Source organism: Melospiza melodia, chromosome 4 (assembly GCF_035770615.1).
Source record: "Melospiza melodia melodia isolate bMelMel2 chromosome 4, bMelMel2.pri, whole genome shotgun sequence".
Classification (NCBI taxonomy): domain Eukaryota; kingdom Metazoa; phylum Chordata; class Aves; order Passeriformes; family Passerellidae; genus Melospiza; species Melospiza melodia.
This window is the reverse complement of record NC_086197.1, coordinates 67226273-67251914: the sequence shown is the minus strand read 5'-3', so window position 1 is coordinate 67251914 and position 25642 is coordinate 67226273. Positions and strand designations below refer to the sequence as shown.

General features: G+C 40.1%; 2 protein-coding genes across 2 annotated transcripts in view; both read right to left on the bottom strand.

The window, feature by feature from the left end:
- The window catches only part of CAPS2 (calcyphosine 2), a 30229-nt gene extending 15319 nt beyond the window's left edge, over window positions 1-14910 (bottom strand). The window contains 7 exon segments of the mRNA XM_063155026.1: window positions 4495-4618; window positions 6961-7136; window positions 9754-9871; window positions 9996-10041; window positions 11561-11607; window positions 13935-14046; window positions 14843-14910. Of these exon segments, the coding sequence (XP_063011096.1) occupies window positions 4495-4618; window positions 6961-7136; window positions 9754-9871; window positions 9996-10041; window positions 11561-11607; window positions 13935-14012 (589 nt within the window). The 5' untranslated portion in view covers window positions 14013-14046; window positions 14843-14910.
- A 1767-nt stretch (window positions 14911-16677) lies between these two features.
- CCDC107 (coiled-coil domain containing 107) lies at window positions 16678-24470 on the bottom strand. The gene is made up of 6 exons (XM_063155025.1): window positions 24281-24470; window positions 21641-21846; window positions 20407-20473; window positions 19193-19283; window positions 17962-18071; window positions 16678-17356 (listed from the first exon to the last, which is right to left on the bottom strand). The coding sequence occupies exons 1-6, from the start codon at window positions 24447-24449 to the stop codon at window positions 17070-17072; spliced, it is 930 nt and encodes a 309-aa protein (XP_063011095.1). The 5' UTR covers window positions 24450-24470; the 3' UTR covers window positions 16678-17069.
- Window positions 24471-25642: the final 1172 nt, after the last annotated feature.

Below are 25642 nucleotides of genomic sequence, written 5' to 3'. Positions count from 1 at the left end.
GCAACAGATGTATCAAAAAGAATGATTTAAAGGAGGACATGGTGATGGTATAGGGCAGTATTTGTTATAACATTTTCCATAGACCCAGCTTACAGATCCAAACCAGATAGCATGCTGAAAAGAATCTGATTTTTAAAAAAATAAACAAAGAAAACCTTACACCCTAAGTTTCAGTTGAATTAGGTCACTGAATGTAATCTTTCATGAAACATCTTCCATTCTGTTCTTAGACAAAAGCTCTGCTATAAAATTACAAAAATGCCAAGGGCAGAGGCAAACATTGAATTTGTAGCAGCTCTCACTGCAAAAGTAGTTACTGTTGTTCCCTAAATATGAGCATTCAGAGGAAACCAACCTCCTTCAGAGGTTATATATGACACCTATTGGCAATGGACTGTGAATCACAAAGTCACAGAACAAACTGAACTGGAAAGGACCTACAAAGAACATCAAATCCAACTCTTGGCACCACACAGGACCATCCCTGAATCACACCATGTACCCAAGAACATTGTCCAAACACTTCTTGAACTCTGTCAGGTTTGGTACTGTTAGCACTTCCCTGGGGAGCCTGTTCTGGTGCCCAACCACCCTCTGGAAGAAGAATCTTTTCCTGATATCCAACCTAAACCTCCACTGACACATCTTCAGGCCATTCCCTCGGGTCCTGTCACTGGTCATAAGAATGAAGAGATTGGTACCTGTCATTCCAGTTCCCCTCATGAGGATATTGAAGACCACACTGAGGTCTCCCCTCAGTCTCGTCCAAGCTGAACAGAACAAGTGAGGAGATCATCTGCTCCCCATACAGCTTCCACTCTAGGACCTTTCCCATCTTTGTTGCCCTCCTTTGGACACTCTCTAATAGCTTGTGGTTGTTTGACCAGGAAGAAGTGGGAATTCTGGGATGCTGTGGTCAAACCAATGGGTGCTTGAATTTTGACATTGGCACCTGGTGTAGCCAGTGGGGTTTGGACACACCTCTGAGAACACACAGGGGTTAAAAACCAGAGCTTCGGCCCTGGGAGGCTCTCTTGGGACTCCGAGGGATGGAGGACGGATCTCCCTTCCCCCATCCAGCTGCTGCTGCTGGGCGGGGGAGGGGCAGCCATGTGGTAGGCCTGGGCCTGGACAGAGATGGGAGTGAGGAGGCCCTTGAGGATGAAAGGGTGGAGGAGCCCCAAGAGACATCAGGCAGCCATCCCCCCAACCCCCCCTCTTCTTTGGAGACAGACAGAGAGAGAGAGAGTGCAGCCTGTGTTTGTGGCCGTTACCTTGAAATTCAGTAAACGTGTGCTGGCAGCAGGCAGCCCGGCTGAGGAGATGGGGGGGGTGCAGCCAGGAGTCCAGCCGCCTGGAGGAGTTTTTAACCCTTTTTGGACAATGAAAACCTTACAGAACATTAACCCTTCCTAGACGAGGGATGAGAGTGGAGGAGGATGAAGGAAATGAGCGAGTGATGGAGGTCTGGACCAAAGAGAGAGTGAGAGATGTTGGAAGAATGGAAAAGAGGGAGTGGCATTTTATGCTGGACTCTTTTGTGTAGCCATGGACAGAGCCATGTTTCCGTGTGATACAGAGACTGAGTCCAGGGGGAGAAATGTCCCAGTGCCAAAGAAGATTCAGTGTGGGTACCCCTCGGCCCCAGGGGGTATATAAAATATGGGGGGGACAGATGTCCCAAAGGTGAGATACTGTGCTTTTCTGGAACTGGACAAAGCATTCTTAAAAAGACAACCCTGGAAGCAGCCCTGATCCCTGTTCGGTGGTGAGAGCACAGGAACAAGGACGGAAAAGGCCACCATGACACACGGAAGGACTCCCTCTCCTCTTGAGGAACTGAAAGTTGAGCATTCTAAAGGGTGGTGCTGGACCCAGAACTGGTGATTTTGGAAGATGTATTGTATTGGGAATTTAGGGGGGAGGAGGAGGAGAGTGTTTTTGTGAAGTTTTCATTTTCCTTGTGTTTTCTTTTTCTTTTGTGTGTAGTTTAGTACTTGTTTGTGTAGTTTAGTTAATAAACTTTTCTTTATGTTTAAGCTGGAGCCTGCTTTGCTTATTCCTGGTCACATCTCACAGCAGACACCAGGAAGAAGGTATACTCATGGGGGCTCTGGCTTTGCCAGGCCCAAACCATGACATAGCTTCATGTCTTTTTGATATTGTGGCACCCAGAACTGCCCCCAGCACTTGAGGTGGGGCTGCCCCAGTGCAGAGCAGAGCAGGACAATCCCCTCCCTTGCCCGGCTCTGATGCACCCCAGGACAGGGCTGGCCTCTCCTGGCTGCCAGGGCACTGCTGGCTCATGTTCAACTTGCCAGGACCCCCAGGTCCCTTTCCATGGCACTGCTCTCCAGCATCTTGTTCCCCAGTCTGTCCTTACATCCAGGGTTGTCCTGTCCCAGGTACAGAATCTGGCACTTTGTGTTGAACTTCATGTGTCTGGTGATTGCCCAGCCCTCTGATTGCTGAGGCCTCTCTGCCTTCGAGGGAGTCAGCACCTCCTCCCAGTTTTGTATGATATGTGAACTTGTTCAGTATCCCTTCCTGTCCTGCTCCCAAGTCATTTAAGATGTTGAAGAGCACAAGGCCAAAGATGGAGCCCTGCAGAACCCCACTAGCAAACTTTCATCCCAAATTGCAGAAAAATCAAGAGAAGTTCTACTTAAACATTTGACTTTGTGGTAATGATTACAGTAAAAGGACATGTTAACATTGTGTAGGCTTGAGCAAAATTTTCAGGTAGATAAAATGAAATGCCAACAATTGAGGCAACATATACAAAATGGAATAAATACACATGAAGTTACTACTGCCATTTTTTTCCAGTATTCTACCACTACCAGAAGCTGGACCTAGGAGAGCCTGAGATGGTCCTCAAAAGAGAGAGTGAGTCAGCCTGTGCTGACCATGAGTGCTAACAAATAAAAAGGGTTCTGAAGAGCTTCAGTAACATCTTGCTCAGACACCTGCTGGCTTAATTTTAATGTACGGCAGCTACAGAATATCTTGTATTTTGTAGTTTTGCGCTGCTCCCTTTCTCAGGGCTTTCACTGTACTTGCTTTAGCACTATGTAATTACTCTAGGGATACTTCAAGATTTTTTTCCATTATCTTTAGCCAGTAGTATAGATTTTTTAATTTATTCTAAAAATAAAAGCTTAAGTACTTCCTCAAAAGATTTTCTTGTCATGAAAATTAACAGTGACCTCAGCAGAGCAATATTCATTTCAACAGGAATAGAAATCAAATAAATGGTTGCAATGATGCAAAATTCAATGCATAGTGACGAGCAAATAAAATTAATTAAAATTACTATTTACTTTAAAAAAATCATAACATTTCCCATGGCTTATTATTCCATGAGAAAGTTAGAATGCATAACCCTTTTCAGCAATCCCTTCAAAAACCAGTTTTAAAAGCCATCACTCTGCATATGCAAATACTGAATCATGCAATATCAAATCAAGGTTCTTCATCCCTGTAAATGATCCTAAATTCAAGGCCTGCCTCAGATGGGCAAGACTCCTATTGTTCAGTCCCAAAAAAAAGTAAAATTCACATCTATGTAATAAATCAAAGAAGTGTATTGGGTACATTCATGTGAGGAAAGTTTTAATTCCCCTCTCTGCATGCTACTGAGTCCATGGTGGTTTCCAGACTTCAGGGCTCCCTCCTTCCCTCAGAAAGGACCTGACTAAAGACCAGAGCAAAAGCAACTGAAAGGAGCAGCTAAGGGAGCTCGGGTTTGTTTAGTTTGCAGAACCAGCAGCTATAAGGCATTCTGAGGAGAAGTTACAAAGAAAAGAGAACCAAACTTTTTTGACAGAAGCCCAGAGTATAACAGAAGGTAAAGGTTGCACACTGAGCCTTGGCAGGACTGGTGTGGACAATAGGAAGAACTTCCTCACACAGAGAGTAGCAGGTACATGAAGATGTTGCTTAGAGACACTGTAGAAGCTCCATCCCTAGAGCTTGAAGACAGAGCCAAAGTTGTTGCTGACCCAATCTAATACTAGCTGATGGAATTATGGAATCCATTGAATAGAGGCTCAGCTAAAAGCTACAGATCAGAGGAAATCCTAGAATCATAGATTATCCTGAGCAGGGAGAGATCTACAGGGATCATCAAAGTCCAGCTTCTGACACTGAATGTAACCTTATGTTTAGGTTCACTCAACTACCTCAGTTATTCTTAGTTGTATGAAGGTATCTGTACATAATACTCATAATTTTTGTTCTCATTTATATAGATGACTGCACAAAATACAAGCACTGCAGATAAGATTTTAAAATGCTCACTGGATTGCTCAGTTCAGCTCCCATTGAAAGAAATGTTTAAACTCACATGATTTCAATGGATGCAATTACATACTAGACCCAAATCTCCAAAGGCATAACTTCTGTTGAACTTTTGGGAAGCCATTCTCCACATCTAAGTGGAGATTAATAGCATACATACCAATGATACCAGCATAATACCAGTCCAAATACTTAAAGCTTCTGATTTCCTTATGTTGTGCTGCATATTATAAGGTTTGTTTGTATAGCATTGTTGCAGGAGAGCTTTCTTATCAAGGGTTAAAAAATCATCGTGTCCGTCTTCAAGCTGTGTACCCTACAGAAAAATACATTCTTTAATAACTCAAATGTAATGAATTTAAATAAAAACAAACAAAAAAAATCCACATATGTTTCCCTCAATAATTTATTTAAAAATACTACTTTCTTCTTTACTTTTTAATGTGTCTACTTCTTCCACTTCATGCTAACTAAAAGAGAAATTTTTTTAAGCCTAGCTTTTTACAGAAACTGAACTTACAAGGAAAGACTAGAGAGCAAGATTTGTATCTTTTGAATACTTACCAGTTTTCATTCATACTGAAATAAATAACAAATTTTTTAAATCTCAAAAATACTGTGTTCCTACAAGCTTTGTGAAAAAACAGCAGCAAGTCAGAGAAAGCAGACTTTAGTATCTCTGAGGAGAAGCAAAGAACTCATCCTTTTTCTGTTCGGCACAGGAACAGCCAAGTGGAAGCAGAGGATTTGCTGTTAGGTATAAAGCTCAAAGCTCACTGTAGAGATACTGCTTTGTGACCAGTGAAGAAGTTAAATATAGCCTAGACAGGGAAAAGCCAAAGCATGCTACTGGTTCTAACAGACTTGTAAACCAGTCCCAGAGCATTACAGAAATATTTCCTACAGGGACGATGTGAAAAAAAAGGATGCAGGAAGTTTTGACAGAAACAGATTTAGCAATCTCCTCTATGAGCACCTTCTTGACAGAAAAGAGAAGTTGTTACAAGTTCCACTAATCAAGCAAAACAAGTGCATTGAAATCTTTTTGTTTATTCATCCAATCAGGTAGTGATAATATCTAACACAAAAAAATTGTTCTGATAGACATTATATTAAAATCTGTGAGAAGAATTAACACACATGCTTCTAGCACTTAACAAGTATCTTTATGGAACCCAAAATCACCAGGGAAAAAAAAAAAAAAAGCCAGTCCTGCTTTTTCTCTCCTAGCATACATTTGCCATCTATTTCTTCATTTTTAGATAACTTTGCTGCTCCTGTAAATACCCTTTTGATGGGCTTGCAGTAGTGCATATAAAGGAGTCACTCCTTCACTCCTTGAAAAACAGATGATATGGGTATTAGACCAGTACATTAGAGTGGAATCATTAGAAAAGGAAAAAAAAAAAAAAAAACAAAAAAAAAAAAAAAAAAAAAAAACAAAAAAAAAAAAAAAAAAAAAAAACAAAAAAACCGCCAAACTACAGAACAGAAAACCTTATCTGCCACTAAACATTAAACTAAACCACAAAACTCCACAACTTTTTTTTTCATTCACCTCTTATTCACAGAATATTTATTAATAGGTTTTTTCAGATCCTCCTTTATCTGATCACTAGAGGCACAATTTGAAGAGAAAGCTCTTTTAAAGTTATCTAAAGTATGTGAAACAATCTTTTTTCAGAAAAACCTTCCCTTTTCATTCTACTGAATGTTAAGAAAGTAAATTCAGTAAACTCATTGTTATTCATCACAAACCTTTTCTCTGAAAAGCAATGAGCACAGTATGTTCTATCAACATTCGCATACTTAACTTTCCATTAAGGTTCTTAAATGGTCATCTACCCTCAGCAGAATCCAGCACTGAACCAGTCCTCACAGCTGTTGTTACTTAGGTTTCCTGCCTCCTTACACCTACAATGATGCATCTTTCCCTGTTCAAACACTCTCCTCCACTATCTCATCCGAACACTATTAAAGTTGGGGGTTTTCACCCCTCTGTTTTCCAGTTTCTCTCCACTGCTCTAACCTTCTTTCCACCTTAATTTGAAAACACAAAAGAAACCTGGCAGAATTAGTACAGCTTACAGTCCAACTGTACTGAATCTTACACCATATCAAAGCAAAAAGTACAGATAATATCTTTCATTATTTTAACACCATACTCTTTTGCATTTTCAGTGTTAATAGTCCTCTAAGAAACAGATTCAATCTTTAATTTCTCCTTTTTTAAGTCCCAATATACAGATTAGTAGTTAAAGTACTTCTAGACTTAAAAAAGTTTGAATGAACTTCTTGTTTTGGAAATAACACTTTACCAAGATCTTTCTGCTGTCTCTCCTCTTCTGATAGGCTTCAAGTTCTCCCTTATCAATCATGCTAACCTTCAGGCTCAGACTAGACGTGCACTAGGAAGGCCAGTGTTACCTTTTTACCAGAGAACACAACCAGACATAAATTCTCAGAGCACTTCAGTTTCTCTCTCTGCAACAACTGAAACAACCTTCCTACAGTTTATTTCCTCCTCAACATCAGATGTTTTAATTTACAATAAAAACATGAAATTAATTACATACATGTGCAAACCTTTCCAAACACTATAATGAAATACTGATGTACATCTGCTATTTAAAAATGCCATTTCTAATTTCCAGCTACCTTCATTGAAGTATCTGGACACTGGAGGTGGTCTTTTTTCTTTTCTGCAATTCTCTGAGGATGCTGCTTATATTCTTCCTTCATACCTGCTTCATACTGACCATGCTTCAACTTGGATCTGTCTCTGAGGGATGGCAGATTTTCTGGTCTTGTCCTGTGCTCCAAAACAGAATATTAAAGCAATTAGTAATTAACATAAAAGCCTCTGTCTGGTCTATTCAATGTGAACAGTATTTTTTTAGTTCCTATAAAAATGTCTAATGTCTAAAACCTCTTGACACAATGCTTCAAATTAAGAAAAAATGCAAACAGGACTGCACATTCAGGCTTAATTTTCACTGTGTTCTTCAAATTCTACCATTTTTTAATCTAAAACATACACAGTCACATGGTTTTGCATCACTTTTAAAGAAAGAAGTCAGATTCAGTGGTTCTGTCTCATAAAATCACTAAAATGGAAATTCTGACATTTGATTTTTGGAAGGCTGAAAATAGATGGATGGATGTTTTTTGGTCAGAAGTTCTAATACTCTTGTATGGCCAATGAGAACTGGGACACTGTTCCTTAGAACAACGTCAGCTGCACAGCTGAGTACCTTTCTAACCTAACATTCCAGGGCTCTGCACAACAGAGGCTGGCACCAGTAGAAAGGGCAGCAATGACAGAAGTCCAAGATTCCATTCTCTTCTGTCTCCCTGAGTTACTAACACCTTCAATATTTAACTTCTATTCCCTTGGTGCTAATAAAAAAAAAAAAAAGTAAGGTGGCCTTCTCTAGCATCTCTACTCAACACTTGCAACTCATCTTGCAACAACAGTGTTACAGTCCTGCTCTAGAAAACCATTTCCCAAAACCCAAAAAGATTTATGTTTTTGAAAAGCCAACTTTCTCCTTCAAAGGAAGATTCACATCCCTTCCCTGGTTAATTCCTGAATTATAAGAGTACATTTAAATTTTTCTTCCAAAAGTGACCTATTTTAGGAAGATTTACTTACACAGTTACTGAAGAAGCTGGAATCTATCTGGCTCAGAGAAAGCTTGGTCAGGGCCCCAGAAGCAAGAAATGCAGAAGTAAAGGCCTCTCAGAGGAATACATTAAAACATTTTAAAACAGCTTAAAAATCTTCTCCACAAAAAAAAAGATGGGTAGCAAGTCAGGCAAAAAGGGAGAGAGAAAGAGGGAGAAAGAGAGACAGAAAAGGTAAGTAAACAGAAGATGCATTCCAATTCTTTGAGCATTCAGTATTTAAGACATAATTAAGGCAGAAAGGAAGCAACAAGACATAAAGGAAAGCAGAAAAGAAAGGGAGAAAGACCTTGAGAAACAAAACCCCACCAACCTTCTACTAGCACTCCTGCAGCTTGACAGAGTTTATACATAGAAACTTTGTTTTAAAAAAATGGTAAAGCAAACAGTGTAATCATAAGCATCCAGAACCAAAAAGGCCATAACAACTGAAGCAAGCTTGCACTGCACATGTACAAGGCAGTAGAAAGGAAAATAACCTATCTGTAGTTAAATGTTTACAGTTACATCTGGAGACGTGTATAAATACCTATGTTGGGCATGTATTCTAAAAACTAGTATATTCTTAGTACATTATTTTAAAAAGACAAAAAAACCCCCACCATTTCAGTTTTTACTTAAATAAAATTGTTTTTCAAGTAGAGAAACCATTTGGTTATGTAGAGGAACATACAAAATAGTGATCTTGGCAGATTCACCTTGAACTCCAGCCAATCTGGAGTTCTCCCCTTCAAGTTACTATATTATTTATTTCAAGGAGTACGTAAGTTAAATATTTTGAAATAATTTTAATCAATTTAATCTTAATAGTTTCTCCAATAAGCTAATAGTTTCTCGAATAAAAGAAATTATAACATATTACATTTTCACACCATATACCACAGTACTGAACTGATAAGACTTTTTGTCAGTCTGTATTTTTTTAACATCTTTACCTCCATTTTGTTCTGACACAATTTTCTTGACACCTGTTTAAAGGAAAGCAGGAAATAAGATGTATCATGATCAAATAAAAAATTGTCACATTTATTTTGTTCATACTTAATTCAGATATAAGGATTCAAAACAACTCTTTTCCTGCATTCAGGGAAGTGCAATAACTGAGTAATTAAATTAACTCTAAAAATTTTATAGTGGATATTGATCATGAACAATGTTGCACTGTACTGTAAATCATAATATTAGCATCTGGGCTCCTGATTTTCCTTAAAAAGCACCTAAGACTAGTGGTGATTTGGTTTCTCAGTCATCTGGGGGGGGGAAAGCTGACATGATGAGGAAATTTTAACAATAAAAAGTGCATCAAAAAATTAGACACAATTCCAAAGTTTATGTCCCAGTTCTGTTTTAAAGACAACAGCCCTAAGGAAAAAAAAAAACATTAAATGGCTGCAAGTAACTCCAAAACTTTTCTTTTCACCAGAAGTAGCTACTTCTCCATAGAAATAATACTTAGTGTTTCTAAACATGGATTTTGTCTTCAATCTACACTTACTACTACTAATCTTTGTTATTTCTACTGTTAATATAGCTCTTAAAAAATAAGTACAACAAAAGGGTAAGTGCATCAATCAACAAAGAGCTAAGCTATGTAATAAAATATTTTTTCCAAATATTCTAAAGAATCTCAGTACTAAAAATATTTTGGACCAACAGCACTTGGAGATATGAGCTTAACCAAAAGAACTTGGATAAAAAAATATGTATACAAGCTTTCCTAAATTACTGCTAAAGGGCTACATTGTAAAGATATCTGTAGTGACAGACTGACATGTTGATGCTGTGCATATGGAGTCTGTAATGACATTCTCCACTCTGAAGATGAATCTTGCTGGCACATATGAGAAGAACTTCCAGTGTACGGCATGTGAGAGTCCCCATCCTAAAATCACAGGAAAAAAAGGACAAGCAATCACAATTGTTTTATATTCGGAGCAATACTTTTAAAAATTCCTGAAAAATGTGAATTCTAAATTAATTTTGAGACAAAATTAATTTACAATTACCTGTTCATCAGAATCTCCCAGCCTCCCTAGATCTAGGCACGGCACCCTGCAAGGAGTTAAAACAATTTTAACAGCAATACATTCCCTTACTTTTTAACTACAATAAAAGCACTGCCTATTAGTTACTAGGTCCTTCACAAAAATATCCATGCAACTGGATATGGGCTACTCAGCAAATCTCTATTAGCCCCTCTGTTTCAGCTCAGCAAGTGCCACTGAGCTTCTCTTCCCCAGCAGCAGAGTGCCCTGTCAGCTGAAAAGGATCCTCTTTACTCCCACATTGGCTTCTCTTCACTCCCCAACAGGAGCTACTGCAACATGATCATAAATGAGGGGTGCTCTACTCTTGTCTTCCACAGCACATCCATGTCAACACTCCTCTATAATCAGTCAACAGAGAGCAAAAGGGAAGCAATTGCTACTTGGGATGCAAATCTTGTGAACTTTCCATAGGAGATTAGCATAGTAGAAGGCAACCATACCTCAGTATCGTGTTCTGCTTAAAGAAATGAAAACATCTCCAATTCATCAAAGCATCTCTGTGCCTTCTGCCTTTATTTCAGGTATATTGCAGAGCACCATGAATACATAATTTTTTTATATTTTACCACCAAGATTTGCAAGTAACTCTGTTATATCTTCTTGGAATAAGAGAGTTCCTTATCTTACAGGCTTTTTTTATTAGATAATGACAGACAGTACACAGAAATTTGAATGTTTTGACTTTGGTTGGAAGAATCAAAGGTCATAGTCACAAACACTTATAAAATAATTACATGCATTGGCTCTAAGGCATTTCAGTAAACAAAACTGGCTAAACTATCAATCATGGTCCTTGGAAGAGTAGATACTCCTTATGTGCCAAAGTCATTATAAGGATTTAAATTTTAAAAGCACAAACAAAATTTCCCATTGCTGGTAAAAACCCTTCACAATAGTTACTCTGTATTTTTTACTGTAATACCTGTAAAAGCAGTCAATAGCTAAAATACCATTTTTCTCCTTTTGACTTTAAAAATATTCAAGCAAAACAATGTATAAATATGTAGCTCTGAGTGACACCCTCTGAAGATGATGGAGCCAAGTTCTTCTTGGTGGCGCCCAGCAACAGGACAAGAGGCAAAGGGCAGAAACTGATGCACAGGAAGTTCCACCCAAAAAAAACTCCTTCACCACAGGTGACTGAGCCCTGGAACAGGTTGCCCAGAGAGGTTGTGGAGTCTCCCTCTCAAAAACCACCTGGATGCAATCCTGAGCAATGTGGTTTGGGATGACCCTGCTTGAGCAGGGAGATTGGACCAGATGGACCAGTGGGTTAGACCCAATGTGGTCTCTTCCATCTTTACCCATTCTGTAATTAAACCTCCACTCAGCCAAACATAAATCAACTTAATTCCAAAGTAAATAATACATCAAATATTCTACCCCAAATACAAATCACAGGAAACAAACCTATGATGATAAATTTCATGGAATACTAAGTTGCATGTCACTATAAATGCAAATGCATTGTGTTAATAATACACACAATTAAACAAGCTGATCAGAAATAGAAACAGACTTACTCTGGTGGGTGAGGACTGTGTGTAGCCTGTCTATTTGGTCTCCAACCCTAAAAGAACGACACATTATTACATACCTAGGGGATCCAGATTAAAATACATAGTTCTCCCTTTTCAATTTCTCCTTAAATATTTAAAATTAGAGGCTTAATGTATCTGTCTAACATACTTGACTAAGACACTACTAACAAGGGGAAAAAACCAAAAACTTCTCATTGAAAGCTAATTCTTACACATCATGGGACTAGCAGACTGAATATTCATCATGACAGTAGGACTTCCAGCCATTAAGAATCTAGACAGCATCCACACCAGCTATTAATAATACATTAAAAATAATGTGTGCTCCTGAGGCTTTGTACCATCACTGCTCACAAGGCTTTAGGTCACATTGTCCTTGTTGGGTGGGAACCAGCCCTTAAACCAAAACCACAAGACTGACAGGCAGCTGGCTCACAAGGGGCAGGCTCAGACCCCAAAGAACCCCTGATATTTGGTGTAACTGTTCCATCTCAGCTTTACTATAGCGGTCCTGATGAACATTAGGCCGTTCACTTTATTTATTTTGCGAGGCTGAATACCACACAGATCTCCAAACTCAACTGAGCAAGAACACAGCAGGAGAAAAGACTCGAGCCAAAGCATCACCTATCCCCCTATGGCTTTTGAAAACCGCTAGCAGCAAATCCGTAGGGAAGGCTGCTTGGGGCAAGCACAAAGTAACAATTCACCTAACTGGCCTCCCAGTCTGAAAAAAAATTGTTTGGGAACACTCAGAACCAGGGCTAACATTTTTGTTTTCACACTTCTCGGCTCATAAATCTCAGCATCACAGCCTAAACTGAGCAGAATCCTATTTCCAGCAGTGCTCGAACATCCTTCACGATCTGAGAGCGAGCACAAAGCTGTAACTCCTCCCTTGCCACGCAGCCTTTGGCTGCTCCCGAAGCACCAGCTCGGCAACACCACCCTCTAGTGACTCCAGCAGGAGCCCGGTGCCCAGGTGGGAGAGCTCTCCGCACGCAATGAGCACCGCCACCCTCTGGTCACCTACCTAACACCATCGGGGCATCAAAAACAAGGCATCACATCCCACATTTCTCTTTTTTCTGTACTGTTTTCTGTACATATTTTATGTACCTCTCACTGTGGTGAGGCAAAGAACACACCTAATCCTAGATGCTAAAGCCTTAACATAATTCCTTTTCTGGAAGTCAACAAATCAGGAAGAAAGCAAACAAAAAACATTGTGAACACTGGGGTGAAGCATGTGATTTCAGCATAATTTTAATTTAAGATTTACTTTTGCAAACTACCAAAAATCATGTGGACTAAAGAGTCTAAATTTGGAAACTTAGTTGCACAAGAAAGAAAGAAAAAAGGGATGAGGGATTAGAGGAAAAAATCAAAACTATTTCCTTTTACAACCTATACTAAATGCCCCAAATGTTCTTGTTGTCCACAGGTATTTAATTTTCAAAAATCTGGTTAAAACATTAACAGTAACATTATAACATTGGTGTATTAATGTTCACAAAAGGTCTTTTTTCATTCCAAATCAAACTGAAAAGAAGACCAGCAACTTGGCAAATTCCAAGAATTCCTAATGGGGTCATACAACAAATAAGGAAGTAAAATGGGTGCTTGGGGGCTGAGGGAGGATTAGCAATTAACTTTCTTTCATGGACATAAAGTACACAGTATCTGTGAGAACAATCAACTGTTACTAACAATATTAGTATTTACATGAGCAGTAAGGAAAATAATGGCCCTCAGGATCCAAGATTATATTCCTAGGGACTATCAAAAGCTAGCCCTAAAGCTTCTACTACAGTGAACCTGTGAGGGTTGCACACCTATCTTATTTTAAAGCATAGACTATTAGGAATTCCTGGAAAATGTAATTTCCCTCTATACTGAACACAGAGCACTGAGATTCATTTTTCATGTCAACCTAAAATCATGCCGTTTCAAATTATATTATGGGGGCTGCTTTACTTTACTGCTGTCTTGCAAAACAAAAACACAGACACACCTGTTGCCAGTTTCACCAACAGCCAGAGACAGCACACACAGTACATGTTCAAGCCTCGGTTGCTCTTAACTGCAAGTACTAGCTCATTCTTAAATCCCCCACATTCCAATTAAGTACTCAGAGTAGCAGTTATTCTTGGACAGCTGTTTATATTGGAATTTCTCACCCTCATTTGAGAAGCTGTCATACTAAACTATCCCTTTCCGACAAAAATAATTATTTTAAAAGGTGTCTATAGAATGGATTTTAACCTCAAACTAAGAAGCTCGTGAAGTATGATTAAAATATTTTTTAAATGTCAAAGTAAGGAAGAAAAACAATCACAAGCCTTCCATTGACTACCTGACATTTCTTCCCCCTCAGTGACAACTCAGCCTTTCTTCGAGGGGATGCAGCAACTCCCTTAACTTCCAAATCCATGCAAATTCAATGGCTGGCAGCTTTCAGAAAAAAACTGAAAAACAGAAAATACTATTCAGAAAAGCATGTATTATTTTATCTAAGTACTTCTGGGGGGAAAAATGTTACTGCATTAGAAAGAATTTTGGTATTGTCTTAAGCAAGCTATGAAATGCTGTTGGTTTCTCTTTTTCACAGCCTCTTAATTTCAGCCTTTTATTACTAGTGCTTAATCAGATTGTGTTCAAATTTATGTTTTTGCCTCAAGCCTAACTCCCTCCTTTCCCTTATACTTATTGATACATTCTCATCCCAGTATTACTAATTTGTTACCCCTTGGCAACATCCCACCTTTGGTACTCTCTGCTCACACCGCGGCCTGGCTCCCCATCGCTCAGTGCCCTGGGAACATTTCAGGGCTGCCCGCCTGAGGGCTCCAGGCTGCCGTGCCACCAAGCATTGCTGCTCTGCTGGCTCTCCCTCCACGCAGCCAGGTTCGAACCACAAGCCCATCATTCGGACGGCACTGAGCAGTTCCCATTCCGCAGGCACCTTTCCCTTCCCGAGCAGGAGCGGGGCCTGCTGGAGCCCCGCACAGCCCTCCGGCCGAGCCCTTCCCCTGGCACGGAGAATGCCCGCGCACGGCCAGGAGGCTCTCCGGGAACGGAGCATCCTCCCACCCGGGCGCAGAAAGCGCTGTTGTACTTCATGGCGCACATGCTGAGATTACTTTTACCGAACACCCATGCCGCAAAAGGCGGAATAAACACTATGAGCTCAGCAGCTCCACGGAAATGATGCATTTTCCCGGGAGAGGCGCGGGACGCCGGCGGGCAGGGGCAGTGTCTCACCGGAGCGGTCCCGGGCTCACGGCTGCCGGCCCCGTCCCGCACCCCCGCACCGTCTCCACGGTGCCCGGCCCGGGGCTGCCGCTACAGCAGCGCGGAGGGGCCAATCCCAGCCAGGCCTCGCACCGGAGATGCGCAAGGTGCGCCCCGGCGGAGCGGGAACCGCAATTCCCGACTGCTCCTGCCGAAATCCCCGCCCGGAGCACGGCCGTGCCTCCCTCCCCGCGCCCACCGGCGCCTCTGCCCGCCCCGCAGCCCCGCCAGGTCCGGCGGGCGCTTACACAGCGCACGGGCTCTGCCCCCGGCAAACCCCGGCAGCTGGAACCGAGACCTCCGAACTGCGGCGAGAGAGCGCACGCTGCGTGCCTGTAGCCCGGGGCCGAAATACAGCGATCAGCCCGAGGCAGCTCGGAGCCTTTCGGACAAGGCCTTTCCTCGAGCGGCAGCAGCCTCCGCAGACTAGCGGGGGTGAAAGGCACAGCAGTGATGATCCAAACGCTGCCCCAGGCGGGGAAGGGCCCGCCGCGGCCAAGGACACCGGTGCCAGCGTCTGGAAGGAGCGGGACTGACCTGTACCCTGCACACACCTCGGCAGCCAGCACACCTGGCTCCCATTCCATCGCTCCCGCAGATCAATGGCTTTGACATTAGCTCACTTTAATACATTAGCTATTTCAAAGAAAAGCCTCAATGAAACTGATTTTTTTTTTCAGTTTCATTTGTCCTGAATGCCCGGAGCAACAGCAGTTATTTTCTAAAATCAAACTGCATCCAAGTACTGGATCTTGGTACTTGGATAGAGTTTGATTTTAGAAAGTACCAGATTAACCGCTTCTGTCTTGGGGAAAAAATCTGCCACTTCTTGAGAAACCCTGGCTCTGTAGTCAATCAGTTTTCCAAAGTTAGGCAAAATCTCACTAAGTGCAAAACTACTAACACACTGATGCTAAGGATGTATTTCTGGATGCGCTGCTACTTCCAAGCCTGTGTGATCCAGTTTTAGAACAAAACACATACCATGTGTCTACACCAGAATGAACAATTCATTCCATTTCAGTGAGTGACATGATAATAAATTTAGTCCCCTTAAGTACAGTACATTTCCTCCATAAAAACAAATTCACATGCTATTTTCCTGTAAGAATAAGGATGCCAGAAGAGTTCAGGCATCATAACTGGCCTAGTTAAAAGCGATGCAATTATAAAACAGAAAATGTAACAGTGCCATACTATCAGACCTACCTCTAAGGCAATTCCTGTCATTAAAGGCGGGCAGTACCATAGGTGTGTGCATTAAGTGAACAAAAAAGTTATTAAATATTGAAAGGGTGGAAAAAATTATTCTGGCAAAGGAAAATAATGCTTTTCCTAATACTGACCTAAAAAGGCAGCTATCAAGTTGGCATAATGTATTGAAAAAAGATCCCACACCCCTCAGTTCTTGAATGGTACATAGCAACACATCTGTTAATTCTGATGTAAAAAAAAAAAAATCAGGGTATCGAAATTAATCAAAAGGTCACATTCTATGGTATTAAAATAAATGTGAAACAGAGATACAGTACTAATGGGTATCAATCAGTTACTAGACAGCTGCTGAGTTTAACAAGTGACACGTAGGGAAGAAATTAAGTGATCCAGTGTAATACATTTGGTATTAAGTTGACAAACAAAACTAAACATCATTAATCAGGAGACTGCAAATTTAGACATCATTATTTTCATATAGTGCCCATGAATTTCTCTCTCCAAATAAAGAAACTTAACTATGCATGAGTATCAAAGACTTAATGCATACTGCTTTTCACACTCCCAGAGAAAATTTTTCCACCAAGAGCTGAATTCATCAGTGCATGCTCTTTAATGAACTCCAGAAAGTCACAGTTCAAGTGGCATAATGCTTTCTAGTTACAAAACATTTATGAAACATCTATTCTTTATAGTCTCAACTAGAAGATATTCTAATATTTTAGTGAAGCATCAGATATAATTACAGTGCATTATATACAGAGTACAGAAATATTTTTATAGGGAAAAAATAAATAGAAAAAATATGTAAACATCCTGAGTAAAATTCTGCTGCCACTGAAGTCAGTTACAGAATTGTCATAGATAGGAGCAAAGGCAGTATTTCACCCCTCTTTTTAAAGCATATAGCAGTGCACATAACTTCATTTCAGTTTAAAGTGCATACAACATTATAAGAAGAATTCATAAGCTTTTGGAAGCTTTACATATGCAGATTCCATTCACATCTATTGCGTCTCCTCAGTCCCATCTCTTCTGATTCAATGGCATCTTTGCTTATCATTTCTTCATCTTCTACATCTGGCTCCAACTGATGTATTTCACATTCACTATGTAATTCATGCTCTTCTATTTTGTAATCATTATCAATATCCTCAAGCAAATCTCCATTACAGTCATCTTCTCCGTTGTCCATTTCTTTCTCTTGAGAATGTTCGGCAAACGACTGAATGAGATCTTCAAGTTTCTCATCACAAATGTGTCCAAGATCTTAAAATTCAAAAAAAAAAAAATCAAAATTAAAGTTTACTGGTAAGGCTCTGAATTTCAGGGTCAGGTTAGAAGTAGAGTATTTTTAAATTCTTTTTTCTCTTTTATTAAGACTCGAATAACACAAAAAAATCACCAAATTTCTAATGGACCATTCTTAACATTTAAGACTTCTCTTGGGCTACCATGCAGCTCTTGAAGTCTCCAGTTGAAACTAACATACAATTTGCTGTTTAGTGTTTTATTGTAAGCATTAGTCACAGCCTCTGTGGTCCCCAATTGGAAATCCTTTGCCTAAAGTTATTCCAGTACTAACAGACTACTTAGGAACTGATGTTCCAAAAGCCTGTTTTATCAAAAGAGAATGTGACTGTGTGGTCCATCCCAGTTCAATGTCTTGAGCAGCTATTCTTAAATAAATCATGATGTATCAAAAATTTGAAATTGGATACATCTCAAATAAGAAGAATGGTATTCCTCCAGAATAAAACTAATTCCACACAAATTACCCAAGATTCAGAAGCTGAACATTATTATAGTAAGATCTATTTATTCTTTTAAAATATAAACTATTTCATTATCTATCTGTCTGAAAATTAAATTACCTTTCATCTTGTTTTCTGATTTATCCAATCCACTTTCTTTCATCAGTCGTCTAATTGATTGGAGCTGTGTCATTATTTCATCTTTCTGCTCACAAGCTAAAGCATTGACACTAGAAGAATAAGACAAATGTTAACAGCTGAAAGATTATCTTGGAAGGGAGTGTTTGATAATAATACACTCATTGCAATATTTCTTTCTTTGCATAAGTACCATAGTGAAGTTTGTGAAATGTTCAGGTCAAGCTTTCCTTTGAGAACTATCTCTTGAGCAGTGGGGAGGCCATTACATCACACAACTACTGAATGTCACTGACCTCTGGCTTGGGAGCCCCAATGGCCAAGGTCGAGTAATGACTACTGAAAGTAACAATTATGCAAAGTTGTACTACTATCCATAATAATACAACAATGCCCAATGTAGAACTTCAGAGTTTGAAGGCTTTTCTCATTTAAGGTTTTTTAACTTTCCACCCCACCACTACTAGAAATTTGTTAGGCAGACTGGCCAGTGACTTTTCTGTTTAATAGTTTCAGCACATATCCAGTTCAGAAGCACACTGCAGAAACCATCAGGAAATTCTGCATGTTTTAACCTGTGTATCATGAAGGATGTCAGTCTAGAAATTAACTGCAAGGATACTTTTATTTCTAGTAGATCAGTAAGGTTCTAGTTCTTAAGGCTTCTTAAGAACAGAACTTCTCTAAAACTATAAGCAGTTTTTATATTACTGATTCCTTTGTCCTAGTAAAATAGACAAGTTCTATTTCACTGGAATACACACACTTCACAGATATATTTCAAAACACAAAAAATAAGCAGCTGTACCTTGATAACTATTTTTACTTATAATTACATCTAAAAGAAGAAACTCACTCTACTACCAAAATCTATTTCCCACAAGAGCTTTCAAATGTTACTGAGTTTAAGTATATTTTCACTATTAGTCTCCTTGGTTCAATATTAAAGTTCATCTTGTTAAGCCACAGTAACATGATCATGTCTTCTGCATTTATGTTTGGTGACCAAGAGATGGGAGGTGTCTGTGAAAAAGTTCACAAATGACAGAATTGGTACCACCTGTAAAAAGCTACAGAAACAGTAAGCAATCAAAAAAGGTTCCTAAAACTTTCCTTACCTATATATAAGGATCATCTTAAGAATTCTTCGTTAACATTTTGGTGAATTTCAATATACAGGAAACAACAGTGAGATTTTTTTAGAAACACTCACCAGTTTGAAAGTGGATCCAACTGAGTCAATAAAGAATTTAACATTTTCTCTGTCTGTGCTAGATGTTGTTCCAGTTCTAAAAGTTGATGCTCTAACAAAAACAAACACAAACAAAAACAATACAACAAAAAAAGAGGGAGGTGTGAGGGGAAGGAGAGAGGGATGAGGAGAGAAAGAGCATTGTAAAAATGTCTTTACAATATCATTAGGATATTAATTTATATTTTTCACTGGACAGATTAAAAACCAGAAAGCTTCTTTCATCAAAAAAATTTGACAATATGAAAAGGGAGTGGTGGGGGTAAGAACAGAAGCCTTATTATGTGTGAACAGAAGTCCCATCCACCCAGCAACCTATCCCCAATAGTGCCCAAACAGAGGGCACTTTGTAGAGACTGAGCAAGAATGTGCAGCTCACCTTCCTAGTCTCAATAACTATGCAGCTGCAAGACTTCCTGAGATCTAAGTACTGTATTTATACATAATATGGTTTCATGTGTTTTCCTATTCACACCTTACAAATATATTTAATGCTTAATGCACTAGAATCAAGAGGAGTCATTCCTCTGAAAATACAATTAAACTTAGAAGAAAGAAGAATGCAACACACAGGGATGATGAGTAGGCAGTGTAGCAAATCACTGCTGAGCCTCATTACAGACTTGGTGTACACAGACACCAAAAGATGCTGCTAGTTGTTTAATTCACTAAAAATGTGTCTTTACAAGGAGGAAAAGGTATGAAAACAGCATCAACTTTGAATGTTTGTGATAGGTTTGCCATTTGGTCTAGAAATGACAACTGGTCTCTTAATTGTTTAGCCACACTGTTCCACTATCAATATGGTTCAGTTCTAAACAAGATCATTATATTATTTTTAAATACGCTATTTATTTTTATTTAATTATATCCCATTTAAACTGAAGAAAACTGAACAGATCTTAAGTGAGAAAAACATCAGACATTTTAGAGGCAGAGAATCATACTGCATTACTACAGTTGTTTTAAAGAGCATTACATCTGGAGAATTAAAACAAACCTCAAACAAGCATTTCAAACACAGAATAATGAAGTGGGTATTTGTAGATTCCTAAGTGCTCTCAGTAATTTGAGAGATTGACTTCATTTAGCTCGACTGCATCAATGAAAACATGTTTTGTTACAGTAGGAAATAAGCATTTTTGTTGAACATATGCATTCTGAATGGGTCTTACCTGTTTCCTTTGCCTTGTCTTCTGTACTTTTTTCCTTTTTGGAGTTACTTTCTTCATGTGACTTCATCTTTAAAAAATACAGTCAAGATAAACAGCCTCATCACTACTTGTGTACTAAAAGCAAAACTGCATTTAGAACTTTAATGAAAGTAAACAGCAACCATAAAAACGTGCTACATTAATGAAACTTTTCTCCGGTGATGCCTCACCTAGTCTTAAACTAACATTTCTGATTTTAAGCAAACACAACATGACTGGCAAAAGCTCTAAAAGAAAGCAGTTGCTATTTCAAAAAGAAACAGAAGAAACCTTCTAGGTTATTTGATCCAGTCTCCTATCATTAATTACAATATAAAATTTATTTCTTAAAGTAATAAAGATACAATCATAAAAATATTTACATTTTAATCCCACATGCCCAAGTGTAAAGAATCGTAACACCCAAAATATGGTTTTCATGATTTTTAAATCTTGTACTAAACTGGGCAACCTCTAATACTCATTTTCCTAAGCTGTGATACTTTTCTCATACACAAGATTAATGTGAACTGACTCCAGAAACAAGCATGTCTCCAGTCTTACTCCTGGTTATTTTTATTTTCCCTGAGGGCACGCAATGATATTCCAGGTGTACTCTCAGCTTTGTGTATCTCTTACTATAAATAATACATTCCAAGACTGATTCCTTTTACAAAACAACCGATCACGTGCTCTCCTTTTTGAATTTACAAACAGCAGAAAAGGTATCCCACAACATGAATAAACCTGCATGTTGCAACTGCACGATCACATGAGAAGTCCAAACAAAAGGTCAAGTCTACTCACTGTTCCACCTAACTGCTAATCTAAGATCACTGCTCTGCAGGAATTGTCTGCCTCCTTCCCATGCTCAATCTCATTCTGAAGAATGAAAAGGAAGTGGAACGCTGATGAGACTTAGGTTACAGACTCAGGTAGCAGCACTGTTCAGGTTCTCAGATTCTCATTTGAGGCTGCAGGGTGAGTAAGATTCTCACTTTTTCAAGCACCTAATAATACCTAAGCCAGAAGCCTTCATACAGAAGAATTAGATATGCTAACATTTTAACTTTGGACTTCACATTCAAAGTCAAACAGAGCAAGAAATGGCTTTTGGACAACCCTATACACGGGCTCAGAATTAGAAAAACAGACAAGCCAAGAATTTACATTTCCCCCTAACTACAATAATTTAACGCTTTTTCCTGTGGCTTACCTTAAGAAGTTTGTATGCTGCAAACACTCCCACTCCAAGAGCATACAATGGCATGAGGGTGAATGCTAACTCTCGACCGTTTCCTCTCGTTCTCTCGCTTTTGATCTCTTTCTCCATTGCGTTTCTCATCTGTTGAAAACTCTGGTAAGTATTACTGTCAGAATTTCCCGGAGTCCGGTGAACTTGATAAACTGTCTGAGGACTACCTTAAAAATAAAATTGAGGGAAAGACAACAACGTAAGAAATAAAATCAGCAGCCCACAACTGGAATGAAATTGTTTTCTTCTTGTGTAATCATCTTTGTTCATCACTCTTCTAAGACAGTGTGGGCAGCCTTGTATCCACTTAAAAAGTAAGAATTATTCTTACATTAACAGGATGCACAGTTATATCTAAGCAGCAAAAACTCTCAAGCCAAGCTTGGTTTCTTTAATGTACAATTTTTAAGCTTCTTCACAGCAACACTGGCAAACCCTCAGCAAATCACAGAAAGATAGACGTAACAATAAACAATTTAAATTTTGAAATTAAAGCATATTCAGAGAAACTATTGATAATGCTGAAAACAGTAGTTATTATTTTTTCTTTGTACCAAAGGAACTGAGTTAATTAGAAATTGAATTGTCTGGTGACAGAAAAAAAAGGTTTTGTTGAAATACACTGCTTTCATAATTTTGACAGTAAACTCAGGTTTACATGGATATTCCCACAGGCTTAGAAGTACTGTACCTCTGCAAATCAAATATTTAGCAGAAGAAGATTATACAATACCCAAGAGATGCAACCTTGGAAGTCAGAAGTATTTTTGCATGTAATTTGCCTACCAGAACAGGGAGCAGATGAGAAAACAGCCAATGTCATTGTTCAACTCAGGAAACAGGTTATTTGGTAGTTAAATCAAGGTTCATGGGGCATGCACATATGGAACAGTACCATCAGCTAAAGAATGCAGATGCTTGCAGAGACAGACAGCAGGGAAGGGGGGATTGTGGAGTTTTACACTGATGTCTCAAATGAGTGCCTAGACTTAAACCTTAATGTATCAGAACTGAGAATGGGTATGGCAAGGTTCACTTTCTATAAAAACTCCCAAACAAAAGCCCATTATGCAAATCACTGCTTATCAATTAATACTGTAACAGTGGCATTTCAGGAACTCACAGTAACGTAACTCAAGTGTGCAAAATACAGCCGCGATCAGATAAAGAAAAAATTAATGTTACACAAAACCTCAATGCTCTAGCTGATACAATCAGAACTCAAGCTACCTTCATCATTCAGTGCAAATTCAGGCAGGCATTGTCCTTTCAGGATAAGTAGATTTAGACTTGCTAAACTAACTAAACTTGCATTAACTAATCTGGAAATCACATTTTATATTATATATAGTTTTCCACCTTTCAGAATGTTTCATATTGATTCCTAGTTTTACATTTACACTCACCTTTCCCCCTATTTTAAGTTCTATTTGTTTTTACAGTAAATGAGTAGCTTTACTAAAATAGTTACTATCACAGATGAACAAATTTTCTACAGATCATACAAATAAGAATATGGTAAGGGAAACACCTTCAGGGTGGAAGGAGGAATGTTGAATCCTAGTGGAGATCGAGTGTTCCGCACCAAGTTTATCCCACAGAAGAAACAGGAGTTACTAGCCAACCAGGAAAAAGAACCACCCAGAGAGGTGAAAATAGGAGATCTGTCTGAAATTTATTTTATCCAGTGCTGGGCCAGTACTTCAGTAGAATCACAGGCATGCGAAGTGTTTATTTTCTTTTTTAGGATTTGGTTTTAAAATAATTTGATCTATAGGTAATGTACAGCTTCCATATAAATAAAAGCTAATCAGGCGAAACAGGCCAGGCAAGAGTTTATGAAGCACTGTAAGTTTGATATCAGGTGGGAAGAACATGGTAGCAGCTCAAGCCTCCATTTTTATGCCAGCAGGGAAAAGCACAGACACATTTGGAGGATTACACCTCGGAAGGCATCATCAATGAATCACAGAGCTACCTTACAAAAGCAGGCCTTTAGTGATTGCCAAAAACTAAGGTGTACCCTTCGACCTTGAGCTAAATCATGACATGCACTGCCATGGCTTAACATACATGGATACCACTACAGCTCCTACAAGTAGTAAACTCTGTAACCCATTCATTGATGTTCTAAACAAGCATCTTGGACTCTTTTCTAATATACTGCCGGACAGATTTTGTATGTCTGTGCGTGTATTTACTAACAGTAACACTCGGCTTCCTGATTGCAATTGATTTTTCCCAGTGACACCTCTCGGTTCATTTGCTCGATTGTGGCCCTGCGGGCATTGCTGGTCACACCGCTCGGCACTAACAATTACCGGCTGCTTCCTGCACTTAAGAGCAGTTTCGGTAAGACAACACAGACAGAGCCCAAAGCCCCGGCGAACCGGAGCAGCAAAACACTGCAGGAGGTGGGGGTGTTCCAGGCGCACACAGGCCAGCTCGAAGCGCTCTGACCAGGCCTCTCCGTCGGCAGCCCCCGTACACCGGGAGCTCCCCGCCGGACGAGGGCACATCCCCCTTGGATCCTGAGGTTCCCTTCGAGCCCGCGGCGGCTCCCGCACGGAACCCCGGCCGCGGCACCGCCCCGGCTCCTACCTCTGCCGTGCTGACGGGGATCGTAGTGGCCGGGGCCGGCCTTGCCGCCCCGCGGGGACCGGCCGGGCCGCCCGCCGCCTCCTCCCCCGAACATCCTGGGCATGACGACGAAGACGCAGAGCACCAGCACGGCCGAGACCAGCACCTGCTGCACGGCCGACAGCGCCATGGCCGCCGCCCGCCCGCCGCCTTCCCGCGGCCGCGCCGCGCCCCGCGCCACAGCGCCCCCGGCGGCGCCCCGCGACACGGCGCGGCCCGGCAGGGCAGGGCAGGGCACGGCTCGGCACGGCGCGGCACGGCGCGGCACAGCGCCCCACGGCACGGCGCGGCCGAAGCACGGCACAGCCCCAAGCGCCGCCCGCGGCCCCGGCTGCCGGGCACTCCTTCAGGGGCAAAGGTGTGACTGCACTCCTAGTGCTGAAGGGCATTTCCGCTGGCAAATGAAAATTTTTGCTGGAAAGGGTTAAACAAAAGTGAAGAAGATGCAGAAAAAGCAGCTGTTTGATGTTTAGCCCGCCTAGCGCCCCAAGAGGAACATGTTAGCAACGGGCAGCTAAATGATGAGCATCCCGAGCGCACTTGGAGCACGCATTTATCCAGCAAAGAACGTCCTTTGCTTGGATGGGTTTTAGGCTGGATTGCCAGATAAGGGGAGGGGTGGCGATTTGGTAAGAGATGAAGTTTGCAAAGGACACCACACACGGTTTTAAATGCTCAGGAATAGGAAACACAGAAAAAGTTATGACGGAAAGTATAGCTTGAAAAAAAACAAAGGCCTTAGGGAGGAAAGAGTATCAGCAGCCAGCGGAGTAAATTGTAAAGTTTTACAATTGTAAATTGTAAAGAAACTAAGACTGAAGTGAAATGTATAAGCAGCAGTAAATCTAAGCAATAAATCACAGCATCTTCTATTAATATATGAAACTGGGTACTTTAATGGTTAACTTCCTGAAACAGTCATGAATGGAAGGCAGATAGAGAAGATCATTCATGTTTGGGAACCAGCTGCAAAGAAGGAAGAGGGAGTAGGATGAGTTACTGGCCAGGAATTGGTACCTCTACCTCATGAAGCTGTCCTTGCAAAATGCCCTGATGTGTATTTAAAGCCATACCGTAGCAAGAGTAAATATTTGTTTCCAGAGACTCTCTTGAAAATACTTCAAATATTTGTACCATTGAATCTAAAATATCTGTGCATTTTACTTTGAATTAATTTTTATGCGTCAGTTCAAAATCCTTAATAACCTATTCACCAATAAAACCCAAAAAGTTTTGTTTAATTACCATGCCAGCTATTCCTTGTCTGAAGACAAAACTGCATTTCAAATATCTTTTCAGTTGCTAGCAATTGCTCTTACAAAG